The 17,879-nt window shown below is 46.2% G+C and overlaps 1 protein-coding gene across 8 annotated transcripts in view; it reads left to right on the top strand.

Annotated features, from left to right (window-relative positions):
- The window catches only part of UBE2H (ubiquitin conjugating enzyme E2 H), a 55,805-nt gene that overhangs the window by 24,083 nt on the left and 13,843 nt on the right, over positions 1–17,879 (top strand). The window contains exons 2-5 of one of the 8 annotated variants that reach the window (XM_087766528.1): positions 3,643–3,719; positions 4,409–4,483; positions 15,781–15,820; positions 16,520–16,572. In XM_087766528.1, the coding sequence (XP_087622654.1) occupies positions 3,643–3,719; positions 4,409–4,483; positions 15,781–15,820; positions 16,520–16,572 (245 nt within the window). Of the gene's footprint in view, positions 1–3,642; positions 3,720–4,408; positions 4,484–5,297; positions 5,442–6,294; positions 13,490–13,774; positions 13,948–15,204; positions 15,248–15,780; positions 15,821–16,519; positions 16,573–17,879 lie in introns of those variants that run through there. The other 7 variants (XM_087766523.1, XM_087766525.1, XM_087766524.1 and 4 more) reach the window with 7 other exon arrangements.

Below are 17,879 nucleotides of genomic sequence, written 5' to 3'. Positions count from 1 at the left end.
AGAGGTGGATGGGAATCCTGGACGCGAACGTAGCTATCCTGGGAGAAATGCACGGGAGCTGCTGTGAACGGTCTGGTCAACTTAACTGGGGAAATCTTGCTCCAAATTCTTGATGCTCTTTTTTTCTGGGGCTTCCCGAAGCTGGTACTCGGTTTGCTGAAGACCTGGAGCATTTCTGCTTCCTGGGAGCTACTTGGGCTAGCTTGGGATTCGGCACCAGGCCCTTCTAGCTCTGAATGCAGGAGGGGAGGTTTGCTGTGCCCTAGGCACAACTGGGTTCCTTAAGTCTTCTGGGTCTCCAAACTAGCAACTCTTTTTTTTTTTTTTTTTTTTTTTTTTTTTTTGGATCTGAGACAGCTGATTAATTGCTGGCGTGTTTGGAACGGGATTCATTTGGGATTTGGTTGTAAGACTTCTGCCTTATGGAAAAAATCTGTCTGAGCTGAGAAAATAGTTGGGTCAGAGCCTCCGTTCTTTACTCTGAGATACATTGCCCTCAGCCATGCTGGAGCTTTCTCTGGGAACGTGGTCCGGAGGGACAGTCCTCCAAACATGTCAAGTCCCTTCTGGTGTTCCCCCATGCTTTTTCCTTGTGCTGCTAGAGGGTTTCCCGGTACGGCTTTGTGGGATGGAGAAGCTTTGAGGTCTGCCTCGGGTTCCCAGTATTCCTGGAGTTCCAGCTTGTGCAATAATTTTTTCCTTTTCTGAAGACCTCCTGGAGATGGAAAGAGTTCGTGGGGTGTAAACATTCTTGTTTTTGTAATTGCTCCATGCACTTCTCCCGCTAGCGCTCTTAATAATTTTCTTAGTGGGATTTCAAGGTTTCAAATTCCTGGGCATCTCGACCTTTAGAGAAAATGTGGTGGAGAGGGAAGGGGAAGACAGTTCACCCCACTTGTGTTAGAAAGTGGGGGCTCCCCTGGAATTCACTTCGTGCCCAGGAAAGAGGGCTTCCCTAGCTTCCTCAGTTCTGCGAAGGCATTTCCAGAGATTTTCCCCTGTGTCGATACAAGGGCTTTATTGCTGAAATGCACTTTGTGTTCAGTCTGTCCCCAAACTCTTGTGTCATGTTAATAAACGATGCGGTTGTTCCCAAATGCAGCATCTGCATCCCAATATGTATCCCTTTCATGAGCCTAACTCAATTGCTGGGTTTTTTGTAGGAATTTTAGGTCCTTAACCACAACAGGGAAAATAATCAAATATGGCACCGCATTGCTTACTAGTAGTTTTTTGAACTTGGGAACACTAGGACTGAGTTTGAGTGCAGAAAGCTCTGTTTTAATTTATGGTCGGTATTAACTTGCGGAGCCAAAGTGCATATAAGCTGCTCAGGAGCTCGCTCTGAAGATCAGGCTGGGAGAGCTGGTTTTTATTAAGTGGTACTTGATTTAGTCCTAAGTAAAACCATTTGTATTTAACTTGATCCGCGAGGCTGCTGTAAGTGTTAACATACTTCAGTATTAAACGTTTCACTCTGGGGCATCATCATATGCAGCGGGTTTGTGCAAGAGCCCGTTTCTGAACCTGGAATAGTTACCCATTAGATGAGCGTGTACGTTTTCAAAGGAACTTAAACTCAGTCGAGCCTATATTTAAAACGTACTGTCATGGTACTGGGTGACATGAAAAGATCTGGTGACAAGTGTCCCGTAACATCAGGTCTGAAGCAAGGTGGGATACTAAGCTACTGTAGGGATGTAGCTTTTCCCAGAGATGTCAGAGAAAGCAGAGAAATCACTTGCACTTGGGGCAGCTGGGCATCGATCTGCCCGTTGCGAGCTGCTCTTGGGTGGCTGCCAGGTGCAGCGAGCTACTTGCCATTCAACTGTAGGGCAGAGCAGCTTATGCTGAACCAAGAAAACTCTGGAGCCAAAAGAAACCGCTATAAACTTTTCTCCCTCCCCATGAGAATGAGGGGAAGAAGGTTATTGCATCCAAACTCTTTTGGAGCTGGCACTGTGGGAAAACTCTGTCCAATCTGGGAATCATTGTACTTGAGGAACTGTAATAAATCCTGACAGACCCCACAGACGGGACTTGGATCTCCTGCATACAAGTATGCACGCAGACCGCCGGGACTGAATTGGCGCTTCTGGATACAGGAGCCTCTTCTCTTAAAGGAGTTTGTGATACACCTCAAGGAGACTTCATGGATCGTAATGTGAGATCAGGGGTAGGTCTGAGCTGAGAATTAGGTGTTTCTGGTGGTAGGTCCCAGGCAGTTACGTTCCTGGGGGGTCAGGAATATTTAAGTGAGCATGTATACGGGTGCCTGTTTGCTCAGTGCCATGAAGGTGCAAGGGGGTCTGCCGTAATTCCTGCAAAGTGGAGAGCCTCCTGGGCAAATTTTGTGCCTTGAAAGCAGAAAACCTTTTGCATCAGAGTAAAAAAGTCTTGGTTGTAAAAGGGAACCTGGCTTCAGTTCCTCTTAGCCCGAGCGTTTCTGCCAAGCTCGCTGCTGTGATGTTAAGGATCTTTTATTAGATATTCTGTGCTGTTGCCCCCATCCGTCAAATGGGGGCAGTCTCTGTGGTGCCGAGCTGAAGCAGTCTGAAGTTCAGGTGGGAATAAACCTTTGATTTTTCTCCTGCTCTGTTTTTTTTTTCTGATGCTTCCCTCGTAATTCATATTAAGATTATTGATTAAAGGTAATTGCTGTAGGATATTATTCACAATCCATTAACCCCGATTTATAGGAGAATTCTTCAGCAAGCTTGGGTGCTGAAACATCACCATTAATTGTCTTAACTGAGCCTTACTTGAAATGAAGATTTCTTGCCTTTCCGTTTATATTCCCTTCTTCCCAAAGCGCTGGCACTTCGATTCTTTCCTTTAAATGTGGAGAAATACAGTTGTTCTTTTCGCACTGTAACAGTGCCTCATAATCTCGCCCTTCTTCCATCTCTCCGAAGACGCAGAGAGTTTTTTGGTCTTGCAAGTCAAATTAACATGAGATTGCCGTAATTTGCATCGTAGCTGTGGGAGGCCGTCTGACAGCGCCGAAGGCAGCCAAGGAGAATTGAATTCATCAGCTCTCGCATTTGTCAAGGACTGGAGCAAGTTCTGCTCCTCTGATCTGGGCAGGAGAGTAAACGTTTAATGTGAGTGGTTGGCAAGGGTGACTTTCTGCTTTGTGGCTCATCTCCCAAGCGCCGGAAAGGAGAGAGGTCTCTCCGAGTCCTGGCCTCACCTCCGAACCTTGCCCCTGGGGTTCATGTCTGTGTGCGGTGAGGCTTCACAGCTGTTGCTGTTTCTAGATTTTTTTAGCTCCCCTCCGCAGCCCGAATATGTTTCCAAATAGGTTGCTGATAGGGACTCGGCATTTTCTTAAATAGGAGCTTACGCTGTGCGGAAGGAGATGGAAAACACGAAGCAGCTCTGAGGGGAAGGGGGGCATCATCTCAAGATTGCTCAGTGCAGGAGGAGGGATTCTTCAGTGTGTAGAATTGGCTTTTACTAACGTCATTGTGGTGGTGTGGTCACTTAGATGTGTCAAGGCGCTTAAATTGCATGTTGTAGAATATTTTGAATATTTGGGTTTAAACTATTTGGTTTGACAGGCTTCTAGCAAGTTACCCATATCCAACTAAATGGGTTTTGTTTCCTGGGCTAAATATTTTCCTTTACTTGATGTATCAGTATTGAGAGCAAACACGAAGTCACAATCTTAGGAGGACTCAATGAATTTGTTGTGAAGTTTTATGGACCACAAGGAAGTAAGTATATGACCCAGCCCTTCTATAAAAACAAACTAATGGCTCATGGTGAGGAGCAGTGAAATGACACATTCTTCTGGAGTGGCAGAAGAGATGAGCAAATCTAAGTGGGGGTGAGAAATCAAAGGGTAGCAGTGTTTGAAGGCTGCTCTCTCAAGGGCGGGGAGAAATACAACTGTGAGCATTAACACGGATGAACCACCTCCCTTGGAGCTGAGCAGGGCTGGATGCTGCCTTCGGACAACTAAGCCCTCTGCTATGGCCTTCAGCACCGCTCTTGTGGATCCTTAGCTTTTCTAGACCTGGCTCGTAAGTTTTGCATCAGTCATCTGAATTTTTGCGGGGTTTGTAATTAAGATGGCTTTTCTAATGACTAGATCACAAGTCGGGTCTCCAGCATGCCTTAATTTAGTAACATCTCTAAAGGTAAGTAGATTATTCCAAAGTCTCTGTTTTGAATAAGGCTCTTGTGTCTTTGTGCCGAGATCTTCTGCAGTATCAGTTAAAATCATGTATTTCTTGTCAGGCAGCACAGGAAAAAGGCTTTTACCGTAGGAGGTTTGATATGAAATCTTACCCCCTGATGGAGCTAAGTATTATTCCACAGATGTGTTTTGCTTAATGCTGTAGTTCTATTTATTCTCTCCTGAGTTATTAAGTGTCTAATATCTGCATTTCTTTCATTGCAGCACCGTATGAAGGTGGAGTATGGAAAGTTAGAGTCGACCTTCCTGATAAATACCCTTTCAAATCCCCGTCTATAGGTAACCAATAATCACTTTCAGTCAAAACTGTGTTACTGTTTATGCAGGAGAGAGGTCATTGCTTGCAGCATCGTTGCAGGTGAAGTTGCACCAACCCTCAGTGCAATCATAAGATCCTTACTTCAAGTCTGCAGGATGCTTTTACCGTAGACTTCCAGTTATCACGTGCCAAGCAGAGAGGAAGTTTGGTCTTTTGGCTTGAAGGGCTAGGAGCTGGAAATGCGATTTGATCACACGTTGGTGTGGTGATGAACTGAGTCTCTCTACTGTGTGCTTTTTTTAATAATATATCCATTCATAGGTAAGGTGCAGGATACCACAGTGAGTGCTGGAGCCTGTTTATATAAAATGACTCAGTTTGGAGAGCAAAGCCCACAGTGCATGTTCGTGGTCTTGGGGTGAATCTAGCTTTTGGGACCTCTTGTCCAGAAGTGGATGGAAGTGAAGGCAGGAGCTGAAGCCTCTGTCCTCTTGGAGTAGGTGATGCATGTGCAGAAGAACATAGAAGCAGGGACCTATCACCAGAAAAATTGCAGCTGGCGAGCCTGGTCGGGCTTGTTTAACCTTTGAGAGCAAATAGGAAGTTTGATAAGGAAAAGTTCTTTAGACTGTATCCATCCTATCTTTGTCCTTGGGTAATGGTGATCTAACTTGGATGTCTTCTGGTACCTAACTTTATTCCAGTCACTTAAGCTATAAATAAAATAGCCAATGTTGCTTGAAAAACTGGAGCAGATGCATGAAGTTCCAACATGTCTATTCTGGCTTATGAAATAAGTGCTGGTAACTCGGTGACATGGCATTTCTCCGTCAGAAGGCTGTGCTTGTGGCTCAAGCCGCCGGAGGACTCTAAAGAACGGAGGAAACTGCCCCAGGAGAACTGATGTGGAAACTTGACTATATGGGTTGGACAAGATGGGTCCCTTCCAATATCAACATCCTGATTTGGAGTTGATAAGTATGGGCTGCTTTCTTAAAATAGACTCTTACGCTAAGAGTTCCTTCTGTTTAACATCTCTCTCTGTGGTGTGAGAAATAATCTGTCTAGTTCCAAATGTGAACCGTGCCTTTTGGGAAAGAGCGACGCTGTTTTTACGCCGTCCTTTACCTTTCTTTTTTTTCTGTTGAAACCTGAACCGAACCGCAGAAATGTGCACGCAGCTGAGTAACAATGCAGTATTGCTGCAGCTATGTGAACCCTTTTCTCCTTCCTCTTGAGTCAGCTCTGAAACTTGCTATAAACCTCTGCTGATGAAATGCACAGTATGTTATTTGGTGCCAGTCATTTTTCCCTCCCCACTTGTCAAGTGCCACAAACCGACGCGGATCAGGGTACGGTCATGTTGGCAGTCTTAAATGTGGGCTGGCTACAGACAGCTCTCAGAAAGCACGTAAACCCCACTTTCCTTGTTGTTAATTGCTTTGGTGTTGGTCTACTCAAGATTATTTTTCTCTCTCCTGATGTTCTTCCCGTGCGTATCAGAAATCAAGGTTGCTGGCTTAAAGCAAAAACAAACTTTCTTTCCAGTAGCCTATGAAGCCAATGCAGTTAAACATCAGCCAGGTTCTTGTATATTCATAGTGCTGTTGATTTAGGCTCCGGTTAGTTGCATGGAAGGTGGTAGGTTTGACCTTTTGGTGGTTTGGCTTGGCGGCTGTTTAGTGCTGGTTGGGATAGGCGAGAGTAAAAGGCAACCTGGGATCAGAGTTGGCCCAGCTGTATTTTCAGAACTGACACCACAAGGATGGCTTTGCTCCTTGTCACCCTGGGGAGAGGGGTGGGTGTGGAGGGGGTTATTTTCTGTTCTAATTGCTTCGTCCCTTCTAATGTTGCTTTTGCTGTCTGCCTTTTAGTACAGCAGCTTTCCATCTGTCAGCTTGCTATGTTGTGACTGTCTTATTCCAGACTCATTGCACCTTCCAGCATGCTTCCCTGGCCCTACGAGTCTCTGAGCGGCTGAAAACCACCTCTTCTCTCGCTGAGCTTCCCAAAATCATAGAATCACAGAATGCTTTGGGATGGAAGGGACCTTTAAAGGCCATCCAGTCCATCCCCCCTGCCATGGGCAGGGACATCTTCAACCAGAACAGGTTGCTCAGAGCCCCATCCAGCCTGGCCTTGAATGTTTCCAAGGATGGGGCATCCGCCACCTCTCTGGGCAACCTGTGCCAGTGTCTCACCACCCTCAGCGTGAAAAATTGCTCTAGAGCCTGCCTTAACGTCTGTTGAGTGAGGGCTGCTGGAAGCACAGGTTACGTCCCGGGCGAAGCAGTGTGCAGCTGAGGTTTCAGGTTGAATAAACAGTCAGAAAGCTGGCTTAGCAAAGCAGGGCTCAGCTCTGCTGTGGGGAGGAAAGAGCTGGGCAGTGGAAGCGCTAGGACCCGGGGAAGCTCCCAACCAGCTGCAGGAAGAGGTTTGTTTTTCTTTGTCTGGTTCCCATTTCTGCTGCCCCAGCCCAGCTTATCTGGATGGCCAGGGCTGAGTGACGTCTCAGCCCCTTCCTCTGGACCAGCCCCGTCTCCGCACCGCTGCTCTCGGAGGCAGACTGGGTGTGTGGTGCCCGATACCACCGGTTTTGGCATTACAGATAGCTCCGGAGCGAGCCTACATCCCGGCTGAACCGGGAGCGTTCCTAGGGGTGAAACAAGCTTGTGAATGAGACGAGGTCCTGTTCTCTCCCAGGTCTGCCCGTTCCAGTGAGCACGGGTGTCCTAACCCAGCCGTCCTCAGCCGCTTGAGCACTGGATAACACGGGGTGGGAGTTAGTAGGGAAGAAATTTGCCATGGCGATCTCCGATCTGTAAAGAGGTGGAAGTGAAGGATTTCAGAGACGGTGGAGCCCATAAACGGACAGGAGGTCATCTAGAGCACACGTGTAGCTTGTTTGCAGCCCTTCTGTTCTCAGCACTGAATAGCTTCTGCTGCAGTGATAACATGCAGAGTTCAAATTGTCTGTGTAAGTCACTGGCTTGTATAAAGTATAGAATCCAGCAGTTTCTTTTCCTTTAATAAATTACACTTTCATGCCGAAGCTTAAAGCCAAAATGCTCTTCTTGCAGCTTTCCTTGTTCCTCTAGTACTGTAGGCTAAAATTTTCTTCCCATCTTAAAAAAAATCTTAATGCATTTTTGAATATGGCATGGGCTTTTTGCAGCAAACAACATGATGGCTTCAAGCATATCCATACATGAAATCCGCTTCTGAAAAATGACTGCTAATAGTTGCTTTCTAATCTGTTCAAATTGCTTTTATCCCAGCATGGCTCTGAGTATAAGGTGCATGAAAACTTGGTGTTCTCTTCTAAAGGACGACCGACAAACCTGAATAGAAAAAGTTTTTAAAGCGGGTTCCAGATTGGTCATCTGGAAAGGTGTGGACCTTTCCTAAACCCTAAAAGAGTGGTGGTCCTCTTCGACTTTGAGGGTCTCTAGCAGAAGCCTTCGTTCAGTGTGGTGGCTCTTCTGCTAAATCTCTTCTCCCTCATCCCATCCACAGCTCCCTTCTCAAATATGCGTGGCATTTATTCCCTGCCCTTCTCAGGTTGGTAATTATTGCTGTAGTCCATTAAACGATGCCACCCCAGGGGCAGTGCTCTCCTGACAATGCTTAAAGACCTAAACCATCCTGGGATCTGTGTGAAAAGAGCAGTTCCCAGGAGAGCTTCCAGTGTTTCATGGTGTCCTGCAGTACCTTTCTGGTATTTCTGGCACCGCCTGGTCCTTGCTTGGTCTTTGCTGTGTAATCAGACAGCTGCCTTCTCGGTGCAGGATGCCTTTTCCTAGCAAGATCTGTACGATGCACAGTAAAAAGGGAAATGCGCATCCTTGAGGAACACAAATCTAAACAGAGCCAGATGTAGGGCTGTCATGTTGGCTCTGGGCTTGAGTGCTCCCCTTGAGCTGAACTAACTCCGCTCGTGCTCCCTAAATATCCGAATCTTCAGGGCTGAAGCAAACCTCCTGAACTTGAGCAGTTTGCTAGAACAAAACCAACTCCTGAAAAATACCCCGTTGCTTTCTGCAGCTAGCGAATGCTGCTGCTGTTAATGCTTTTGTCAATTTAAATATCCCTGTGTGCTTATGAGGACCCGAAGCACTCCCCTGCTAGATGTTTGGTTCCATTTTTGCTTTCTCCTAGACAATATGTTTTGAGCTGTTTATGATTTCAGTAACCCTGCTGGCACTGCTTCGCTGCTTTTCCCTTCCCTCTGGGATTTAATATCTTCAGGGGAACTTTCTGCCTAGTCTGCTCCTGCTTTTTCAAAGGGGAGTTGTGAAGCACTTGAAATACTGTTTTGAGCTCCCAAGTCATGAGAACACTTTGTGTAAATTTTGTATGTTTTTAATCAGTCCACATGCCTGCCAAGAGCCGGAGATTAATTCTCTTTGATGCCATAAACACAGGAGGGAAGGAGTCTGAATGTCCTGCCCTGCTTAGATGATAGAAGCAGTAGAAACATGTGAACCTGGGAGCCTGAGCTCTTACCTGGAAGCACCGTGACATTTATTTTATTGCTAAAATCTGCAGAAATATTAGGCCGGCACTGAATCACTCTGGTTTCTTCATAATCAAATGTCACAGCTGCAAAGTTTGCGTACAATATGCTCAGAGCCTCAATTTCTCAAATAACTTCTGTATATTTATACACAGCTCTCATTTTTCCTCCTATCTCTGGCCCAGTTATCTGCAGATATCTCGCATTTATATTTCACCTTTCTCCTAAGTGTTTTGCAAAACAAAATGCCTAGTGTGTACACAAAACATATGGAAGCCTGCGTGTATATGTGTGTGTATGTACATAACGAGACATTGTGGCAGCCAGTACAGGAATGAAGCAGCGTTTAGCTCCAGCCAGGATTTAACAGATCTCTCCTGGCCCGTGCTTAATTTTTCTTTTTAACCGCAGCTGCTATTTTTACTTTCGGCTCCTCTCTGGATTGCCTTACATTTTGCTACTTAGAATTTCATGAGTCACTTATCGCCTGTGACCATTCTGAGCTTGCTCTTCCCCGTGTGTGTTGATCCTTATTCTGACCTATAAGCGATGTGAAAATGCTTGTTCTTTCAAATACGCTTAGCTTTGTTTAAAGGGAAAGACGAGACACCTAAAGGTAATTTGTATCCCTGTCTCCACTCCGGTCTGACGCACAACTGTGCACCCTCTGCAGATTCCCTGCTACAATCGGAGAATGGGAACAGACTGACAAAATGGGGTAGGTGTTTTCAGCCTGACTTGGCACAGATTCAGTGCCTGCTGTGCCAGTCTCTGAAGCCTGGGCATCAGGTGATGGTGCACCTAAGCGATGAGATGAACTGATATTGGGCAATTGCTTTGTGCTAGTTCTGCATGTTTTTCCCGAGATTGCTGCTTTTAGCACCAGTCTGTAAGCTTGTGGATATTGCTTTTCTGCTTCCAAGAAGGACCCCTCAGCGATTCACTCCGAGCAGGAGGTCCAGAGTTTATAGCTCTGCCACTATTTTCCATCAGCTACAGCCATATTTTTCTGTCCTGATCTTTTCCTCGTGAAGCTGCTGCAGAATTATTTATGGTACTGTTTTGAAAAGCTACTAGCATTTGAGTATGGTAATATAAACTGTTCTACTTCTGCTGTTAGCATGCTGACATTACACAGCAGCTCACGCTACCACCGTGCAGTGAATGCCTCCGTGGTGAGTGCACAATGTTATATTTGACTCTGTAGCTAATGCTCTGAATGGGCTCCTAACCTCTAAATTTCATAAAAAAGGAAATCCTTGCCTTTGCCGGTGAGAGCTTATTGACCCGAGAATGCTGGACACGGTACGCACCTCCGTGGCGGGCTGATCCTGTGCCCTTCAAATGGGGAGCAGCCACGTGCTAAACCAGTTGTCCCAGTCTGCGGAGAGGAGTAGGTATGAAGTTGAGGACTGAGGCAGAGGTCTTGCTCTCGTGCCCTCTCCCCCATCTCCTACCACGGTTTCTCAGCCTGTGGTGCGTGGCGGGCTCGTGATCAGTTGCACAAGAAGGTAGTCCTTGAAATGAGTGCGACGTGGTTTTTAAAAATAACAAAATAAATGCCTGTTCCCTTGCAGGCTTTTGGGTGTTTGGGGAGGGGGAAGTAATAAGCAATCTTATCTGGCTGTTTGGCAACACTGCACGAGCACTTGGGAGATCTTTTTCCATTAGGTAGGTTGTCCAATGGTTAAAAAAAGCAGAGAAAAAACACTGCTCTTGACCTCTCCGTGCTGTACATAAGCTCTTTTGCGTGCTGATATCTGCGAACATAGTCCTGCCCCAAGCCTTGGGTTGTTACCCAAGCCACGTTGATTCGGTGTGGTATTTAAAACTCACTGCATCCTGCTTCAGAGAGGCTGTAACCCCCTTCCCACCTCACCAGCCAGGCAGTCTGAACCGTTTCCTGACTTGACCTTAATCTCTCGTTAAAAATAAAACTTTGAGGCTTGCCAGTCTTGCTGCGCTGAAAAGTCAGGAGCGGTTACGTACGCTCGTCCTGTCGGCTGTTTGTTTGGCACCACGGTGGTACGCAGATACGAATCTGCTCTCAACAGTTGTTGAGGTAGAGAAGTGTCCAGCTGGCCTTATTTTATGAGCAAAGAGAGCCGACGCGTGGGCAAGCAGTGGCGAGTTTGGGATGGGTAAATGGATATAAACTAGCTCCGCTCTGGCACGTTCCCCAGAGCCGGTGGGAAGTCCTCTTACAGTTATCGCTGGTGTGGTCAGGCCGTGCAGCTGACTCCCCGCTGAGCAAGAAGACGCGAAGCCCGGAGGCCGGGATGTGCTGTGTTTGCTGGCACGCTGCTTTTCCTCCTTCCCCCGTGCTTCAGCAGGGCCAGCAGCGCTAGCGTGGCTTTGAAGAGCTGTCCTGCAGGAAGAAAGTCTCTTTTGGGGACCTCTCACCTAACCTACCAGCTAAGCTGGCTGTACTTTGAGCTCAGATAAGCAACGGGCCACGTTTTGAAGCACCGCTTGTTGGACTGCAGCTGGTTCCTGACTTGGAGGAGAAGCGCCAAGGGGTGCAGAAACCTTTCTGCTGCTGCGGGCCAGCATTGTGCAGCTGGAGCTGTGGTAAAAACGAGGAGGCAGTCTCCAGCCCAGGTTGCTGATCCCTCTTCTCTTCAAGTTTTGAGTCCATTCTGCCTGAATGGTAGATGAGCAACCTGACCTAGTGGAAGGTGTCCCTGCCCATGGCAGCGGGGTTGGAACTAGGTGATCTTTAAGGTCCCTTCCAACCCAAAAACCATTTTATGATTCTATGGGGGCTGTACCAAGGTAGGGGACCCTTTCTGAATCACAGTCGGGCCCCATAGCAATAGGAGAGCAATCGATGTGGAACAACCTCTTGCCGGAGCTTTCTGCCTAATGGCTCCACAGGACAGCAAGAGGTGCCTTGGGAGTCCTCAGCATTCCCCAGGTTATCCAGATATTTGGGCTCTGCCTCTTGGAGGAGAACTTGCTGGCAGAGCAGCTCACAACAGCGCCTTGGTTCCGGCAGTGCCTTCTAGCCATTTCCTGGGAGCTTTAGTCTGCGGTTGTTCAAGAGAGACGTTGACATCAATGTAAGTCTGAAATTCCCCCCTCTTTGTCCACTGTGCTTTCGCTCACCCGGAGAGCAATGTTCAGCTATCGTCCAGCCACGACGTGCGATCCGCGGGGTGACCGCTTTGACCCAGCTGCGAGTCAGTGCCCTGGCCGTTCAGACCCATCCACGGTTGGCGCGTGAGCGCGGCGAGAGAACTTCATTTCATACTGCAATATGTCCAGCTGCTGGAGCTTTATGAATGTTCCTGTGTTTGCAGCATCAAGGAAGATTGACAGCCTTTCAGTTAACTGATTTTTTAATTTAAAAATGCGCTTCCCTTCAAAGATTTTGTCAACCCAAGGAGTGATTACTCCAGGGCTATTGCTGAAATACCAGCGTTTTTGAAGGTCAGCATCTGCATATTGGTCTCGGCGTCTTCCAGTATCGGAACAGATGTGTCCCTTTCTGTTGTGTGACTCCTTTGTGGATGTACAGGTTTTTCTCTGTTAGGACCCAAAGGCTTTTTGTCCGTACAGGTTTTATGCAGTCTTGCTTTACCTGCAAAGGCAGGATTGCCTGGACCTTGATGTCTCTGTGTGGAAAGGGTGGACTGCAGCCATTCTGCTGCTCAAATTCCTCCGAAGCGTTGGCTTTTCCAGGGTTCAGTGTGAATATTGCTTTAAAATGATAAATGAAGTGTTTACAGCCAGTCCAGCACACAGAATCATGAATGCTCAGGCTGTGACTTCGGCTTAATGCTCCAGGCCGTGATGAGAACCCAAAATCGAGAGCCTGTCCCTTGGCGCGCTGCGTGGAGCGCTCACCTGGAGCTCTGCACCGTGTATTAATTGGGGTGTGCTGTGTTCGAGACTATGGCAGTAAACCTGCCCCAGTGTTTCTGCTGGCTTGGGATTTGGTTTTTTTTACTCCTGGCTTCCTCTTTAAATCAGAATTTAATTTTTACATGGATGTTTATGCTTATTTTGTCTTTTGTATTTGTAAAAATAAATACAGAGCAAGTCAGTGTTATTGGAGCAATGTTAGCGCTTTATCACTGCGGGCGACTTTACATTTCAGATAAAGGAGGAGAAAATAGTTTGAGCTTATTTCTGGGTCAGGAAAAGGAAAGGTATGAACAGAGCTGCTCTTGGCCTGGGCAGTTTGTGTCTGTAGGAGAATGAGACTGGGGAGACCTTGAAGAGTTGCAAGAAGATGTGGCAACAACCTAGGAAACGAGGAGCCTGGGGAGAGGATGCGTGTGTCCTTCTTTGAAGAACAACTGTTTCATTTGCAAAGCTTGAGACCAAGGACAATGTGAAAGAAGGGATTGTTCCTTGCCTGGGTGAATGCAAAGATGACGGAGGAGAATTACAAATAGCCAGCACGGGAGCTGCTTGAGTGGGCAACCTAATCTCGTCTGCCTGGATATCGAGTGCAGCTTAAATGCCGAAGTGTGTGAATGAAGAGTTGACTAAAACCTTACAGGTGGGTTTGCAGCACGGCCTTGTCCAACCAGGTGCAGGTGGCTGTGGTAGAAGGTACTAAGAAATGGGTGAGATGATCGGAAAACCAAAATGAGAGAAGGCAGAGGGATGCATGCGTCTAGCTGGGTTAAAGGGAGCCAGTCTGTGTCCCAGATACTGGAACAAAGTGTGTGTAGTTCAGCAGGTCTACACATTACCGTCCTATTCTTGTTACCTCATGTCTTCCCCCATCCTCTCTTCTATCCTGCTTTATCAGAAACGTAACTTTTTTTTTTTTCCCCCTAAGAGAAAGACAGGATTTGGAATCAGGATCATTGCTCGCTGTAGCTCTCCAGTGCCAGCATAATGGATCTGTGACCTGATTTAAACCTGTGAGAGCTGCCATAACGTAAATATTTGATGGAATTACGGCTTCCCTTTTTAAGTCTGCTTCAGTTTTTCAAGCTAAATCATGGCAAGGTATTCCTGAAAGACACTTGTTAGCGTGGAGTTGTTTATGCAGTTCTCGATTCTTCTTTTAGAGATTGTTCTGGCTTCGGGCATCGTTTCAGCCTTGCGTTGTATTTATGCAAAATCCGAGCAGTACAAGTAAACATGAAATTACGTTTGTGTCATAATACATGGAAAGGAAGGGAGCTGAATCCATATGTCAGCTCTTACCCCAGATGGGAACCATGCTGTCGCTCCCATCGCGATCGGCCCTTGTTTGGGCAGAGATGGTACATCAGCGCTGCTGCAGCGTCTCGCCTGGAGTGGCTGGGTAAAGGTGGTGAAGGCAGGGGTTTTGCTGAACGGTAGACAGCGACGTGTTTCTACGCTTCTTGGTCTGCTCTAGAGAGAAAATTTCTGTGTGTTTTGAGTCCTGGAAGGAGCATTTTAAATGGATTGAGTCAATATCCCAGACCTAAATTTCTTATCTGTTTTTATAAACACGGACCTTTGTCAGAAGAAATAGTTGCTGTCAGCTAAAGTAGATCTCTGCTTATGGCAGAAAGGCGCGATTCCCGCATGGCAGTGTTTGTAGGGCTTTATGGGCTGCAGGATGGCGGTACGACAGAGGAAAGAAGGTTTTATTTTAAGTTCTGAAAAAAAGCAATGCGAAGATCTGGAAGCAGCTGAACCTGGTACGAAACCAAGGGTTGCAGCAGCCCTACTGGGCAGAGCCCAAATGGTTCAGCCAAGCCAGCAGAAGTGTGTAGGAATGCTCCATCTATTTGGCAGTGAAATAACTGGAAAACCCAGTTCTGTATCCCTGCACCATGTCCGTTCTGTGCTGGGGACGCATCCCACACCCGGGTATTTGGGTTCCTCCTATTGAAAGGAAAGGGAAGAGTTTGGAATTCTGAATTGCTGGATTCTGCATCCACTCACAGCCATCGTCTGAAACGCTTAACTTTGCTTTTGGGGTGGATGTGCTTTACTTCTGCACAGGCTTAGTTTTATAAACTCGATTTGTGGGAGAGGAGGGGAGTGTTTTCGAGGTACTATCTGTCTTGAACTTGAGGTTAAAGTAGGCAGCTGGAAAACACGGCTTTCCTCTAGCTGCCGCTATCAGATGCAGTCTTCAAAGCGCGAGGCATCTTGTACCGTGATGTCGTAAGTCTTGAAACCACGGGATTTTTTTTTAACAACTTAATTTGCAAGTCGGAACAAAGAAAGCACTGTCAAATCTAGAAGTCTGAAATGTGGACAAAGCCATGATGAGCTTTCTCATTCTAGACCTTGCATCTGAGCTGATTTCTTTTCTAGGAGACCAGAGGTACCAACTGATGAATTAATTGCTGTGTTGATGCAGAACTTGAAATAGTAGCTCTCTGCACCAGCCTCTGCCCCTGAATGGCTTACTAATGTTGCAACTTCAAGTTCATAGAAAATTTTTGTTGGGAGACATTAAAAAAAAAAAAAATCTTAAAGCAAATGTTGAGCTTAAGTTTTGTGTTAGTGTTTATTCTAAAGATCCTTGCAGCTTTTAAAAACACTTCATCAGACGTGGGTGCTCGATTGCGCTGATGGGCGGTTCTTTCCGAGATAATACTGAGCCATAAAACCTTTGCGGTACGGTTGCACTGTAAGCAGAGGGTTTTGCTGAATTTTGAGGGAATGGACAAGGACCCTAGGGTCAGAAGGTTGCCTGCCTATTTTAAACGTTACGTAGCTATATATAACTAAGGCTGGCTTGTTGTTGAAACTAGTCAGATGAGTCCTTATTCAGTAAATTCCAGATTTCTCTTGTTTTTAAAAAAAAAAAATCTTTGGCTGTTTTCTGCTATTTACCAGTGTGTCTCTTTGCAGGATTCATGAATAAAATTTTCCATCCCAACATTGACGAAGCGTAAGTAAATCCCTAGTGTGTGGTTTTTCTAAGGAGTTTGTCTAATTGTAACTGTATTTTGGCTTCACAATAATAAGCTGATGAGTCGAATAATGCTTTCATCAATCTTAAAGAGTTCAGAGCGGGAGATTTGATGGAAGTAAATGTCGCAAGTTAACTTTCAGGAGTGGGTCAGGGCGTGGGCAAGACTAGAGCTGCATGCTGCAGACTCTTGCAGATGTGATTTTTGTATTGCAACATGCTTCATTTACAGAAAATTCAAGGTTGCCCGTCCCCCTCCTCACTGGCATCATGCTGGCTTTCTAGAAAGAAGGAACAGCGTTGGCTAAGCCATAGCTCCCTCTTTAGCTGAAGTTCACGCCTATACTAAAATTCTTCAAAACAGAAGATGGTTTGCCACATTTTTTTCAGTTAAGGTTTGTTAAAGGGAGCCACACATGCCTCAGTCTCTCCAGCAGAGCCCTGCACGGACCAACAAATTCAGTAAAGGCTCCAATTTACTTTCTTTTGTGCAGAGTATGAAGATTCATGTAGCTAAAGGCTGCCTCTCTATTAACCACAAGATAGGAGTAAATCAGAGCTTATCTGAAACAGTGGGGCAGAGGCAGGGCAGGGGAAGGGAGGGGATAGATTATATTAAATCCCCGGAGTATTTTTGAGTGTGACTGTGTTTAATTCCATCCTTTCCATATGTTTCAGGTCAGGAACTGTATGTCTAGATGTAATCAATCAAACTTGGACAGCTCTCTACGGTGAGTTTGGCATTTCCCTGAAAGCTGATCACGTGAACATCTGTATTTGCTGTGTTAACACAACACAGCTTGCTGGAGACGGATGATCCTAGGCCAACTTTGGGGGTTTGTTGTTTGTTTTATTTTTTTTTTTTTTACTGACGTTTTAGACTCCTCACTGAGCCAAGATCACGTGAAAAACAAGATTTTCATGTGAAAATACTTTTGTAACCTGTTTTTATGCCAGAGAGGTGAAAATATTCCATAAACCTCACAAAGGATCGCTCTGTCCATTGCTTGGCATTGTCTGGCAACTGCCTAACAGCACCCTGCCATGATTCAGCGTTAGACTGTATGTAAAATGAAACCCAGTTCCATCCACATTTCGTATGTGCATTTGAGCTGGTATTCGTTGTGCACGAGGCTATGATCTGACTTCTACAGAAGACGGCACAGAAACCGTTCCTGTATGTCATGGCAGCGTCATTTCATTGCAGGCTAGGAGGTGGTGGTGCATCTGATGACTGCACTGCTTGCTGCAGAATGTTTTGGGTTTCCCATTAGGTCGTTTCTGGCTATAACTCTCCTTTTTAGAGATATAAAAAGATCAGCTGGCAGCTGAAGACCCATTAAAATAGCATTTAGGGAAAGCTGGAATTGTTAAAAGGAATACAGCTGAGTATCTAGTCTAGGTTGGCTGCATTTTAAGAACGCGAACTTCTTCAGATGTTCCAGTTACGCTTTGTGGAAGAGCATTCAGGGGAATGCGCACATCAAGTCCTTCATGTTATTCCATGAAAAACTGATTTTACCTATGTAAGTTGAAGCTTTGAAGCAGTTGCTAGAGAGACTAGCTGCTTCACCTTCCTCGCAAGTACAATTTGTAAGGAAATACCAGACTTGGTGAATCCTGGGTGGGAAATTGCTATAGCAACTTGTTGAACTTTACTCCTCATCAGAATGCCTGAAGTCCTCATGTAGTAGATGCATGGCGTACGCTGCGCATGGTTTTGTTGCGAGAAGTCAGCTTAGCCGTGACCCAGGTGGTGTTGCTAATGGAGGAAGAGGATGCTCTTGTGTCCTGGAAGGATCTGATGCGAGGCGGAGGAATTAAAGCGGTGTTAGCAAACCAAGCCCTCTGCTGGGGATGAACCTGCATGGCTCAGTCGGCAGCAGAATCCAGTTCAGTGCAGCGTGCGCTGCTGTTCCACAGCCTTAAATGCCACCTGCAGATCGTGGGGATGGCCGGACAAAAGAAAATTGCTGCGGTGTAAGTCCGGTGCTGATTTTTGTGCTCTGGCAGTCTGGGTTCTGCTTTGGAAGCCACG

The sequence above is a fragment of the Nipponia nippon genome, unplaced genomic scaffold (genome assembly GCF_047370975.1).
Source record: "Nipponia nippon isolate SJK-2023a ecotype South Korea unplaced genomic scaffold, ASM4737097v1 scaffold_3, whole genome shotgun sequence".
NCBI lineage: Eukaryota > Metazoa > Chordata > Aves > Pelecaniformes > Threskiornithidae > Nipponia > Nipponia nippon.
This window is presented reverse-complemented; position numbering and strand designations above follow the sequence as displayed.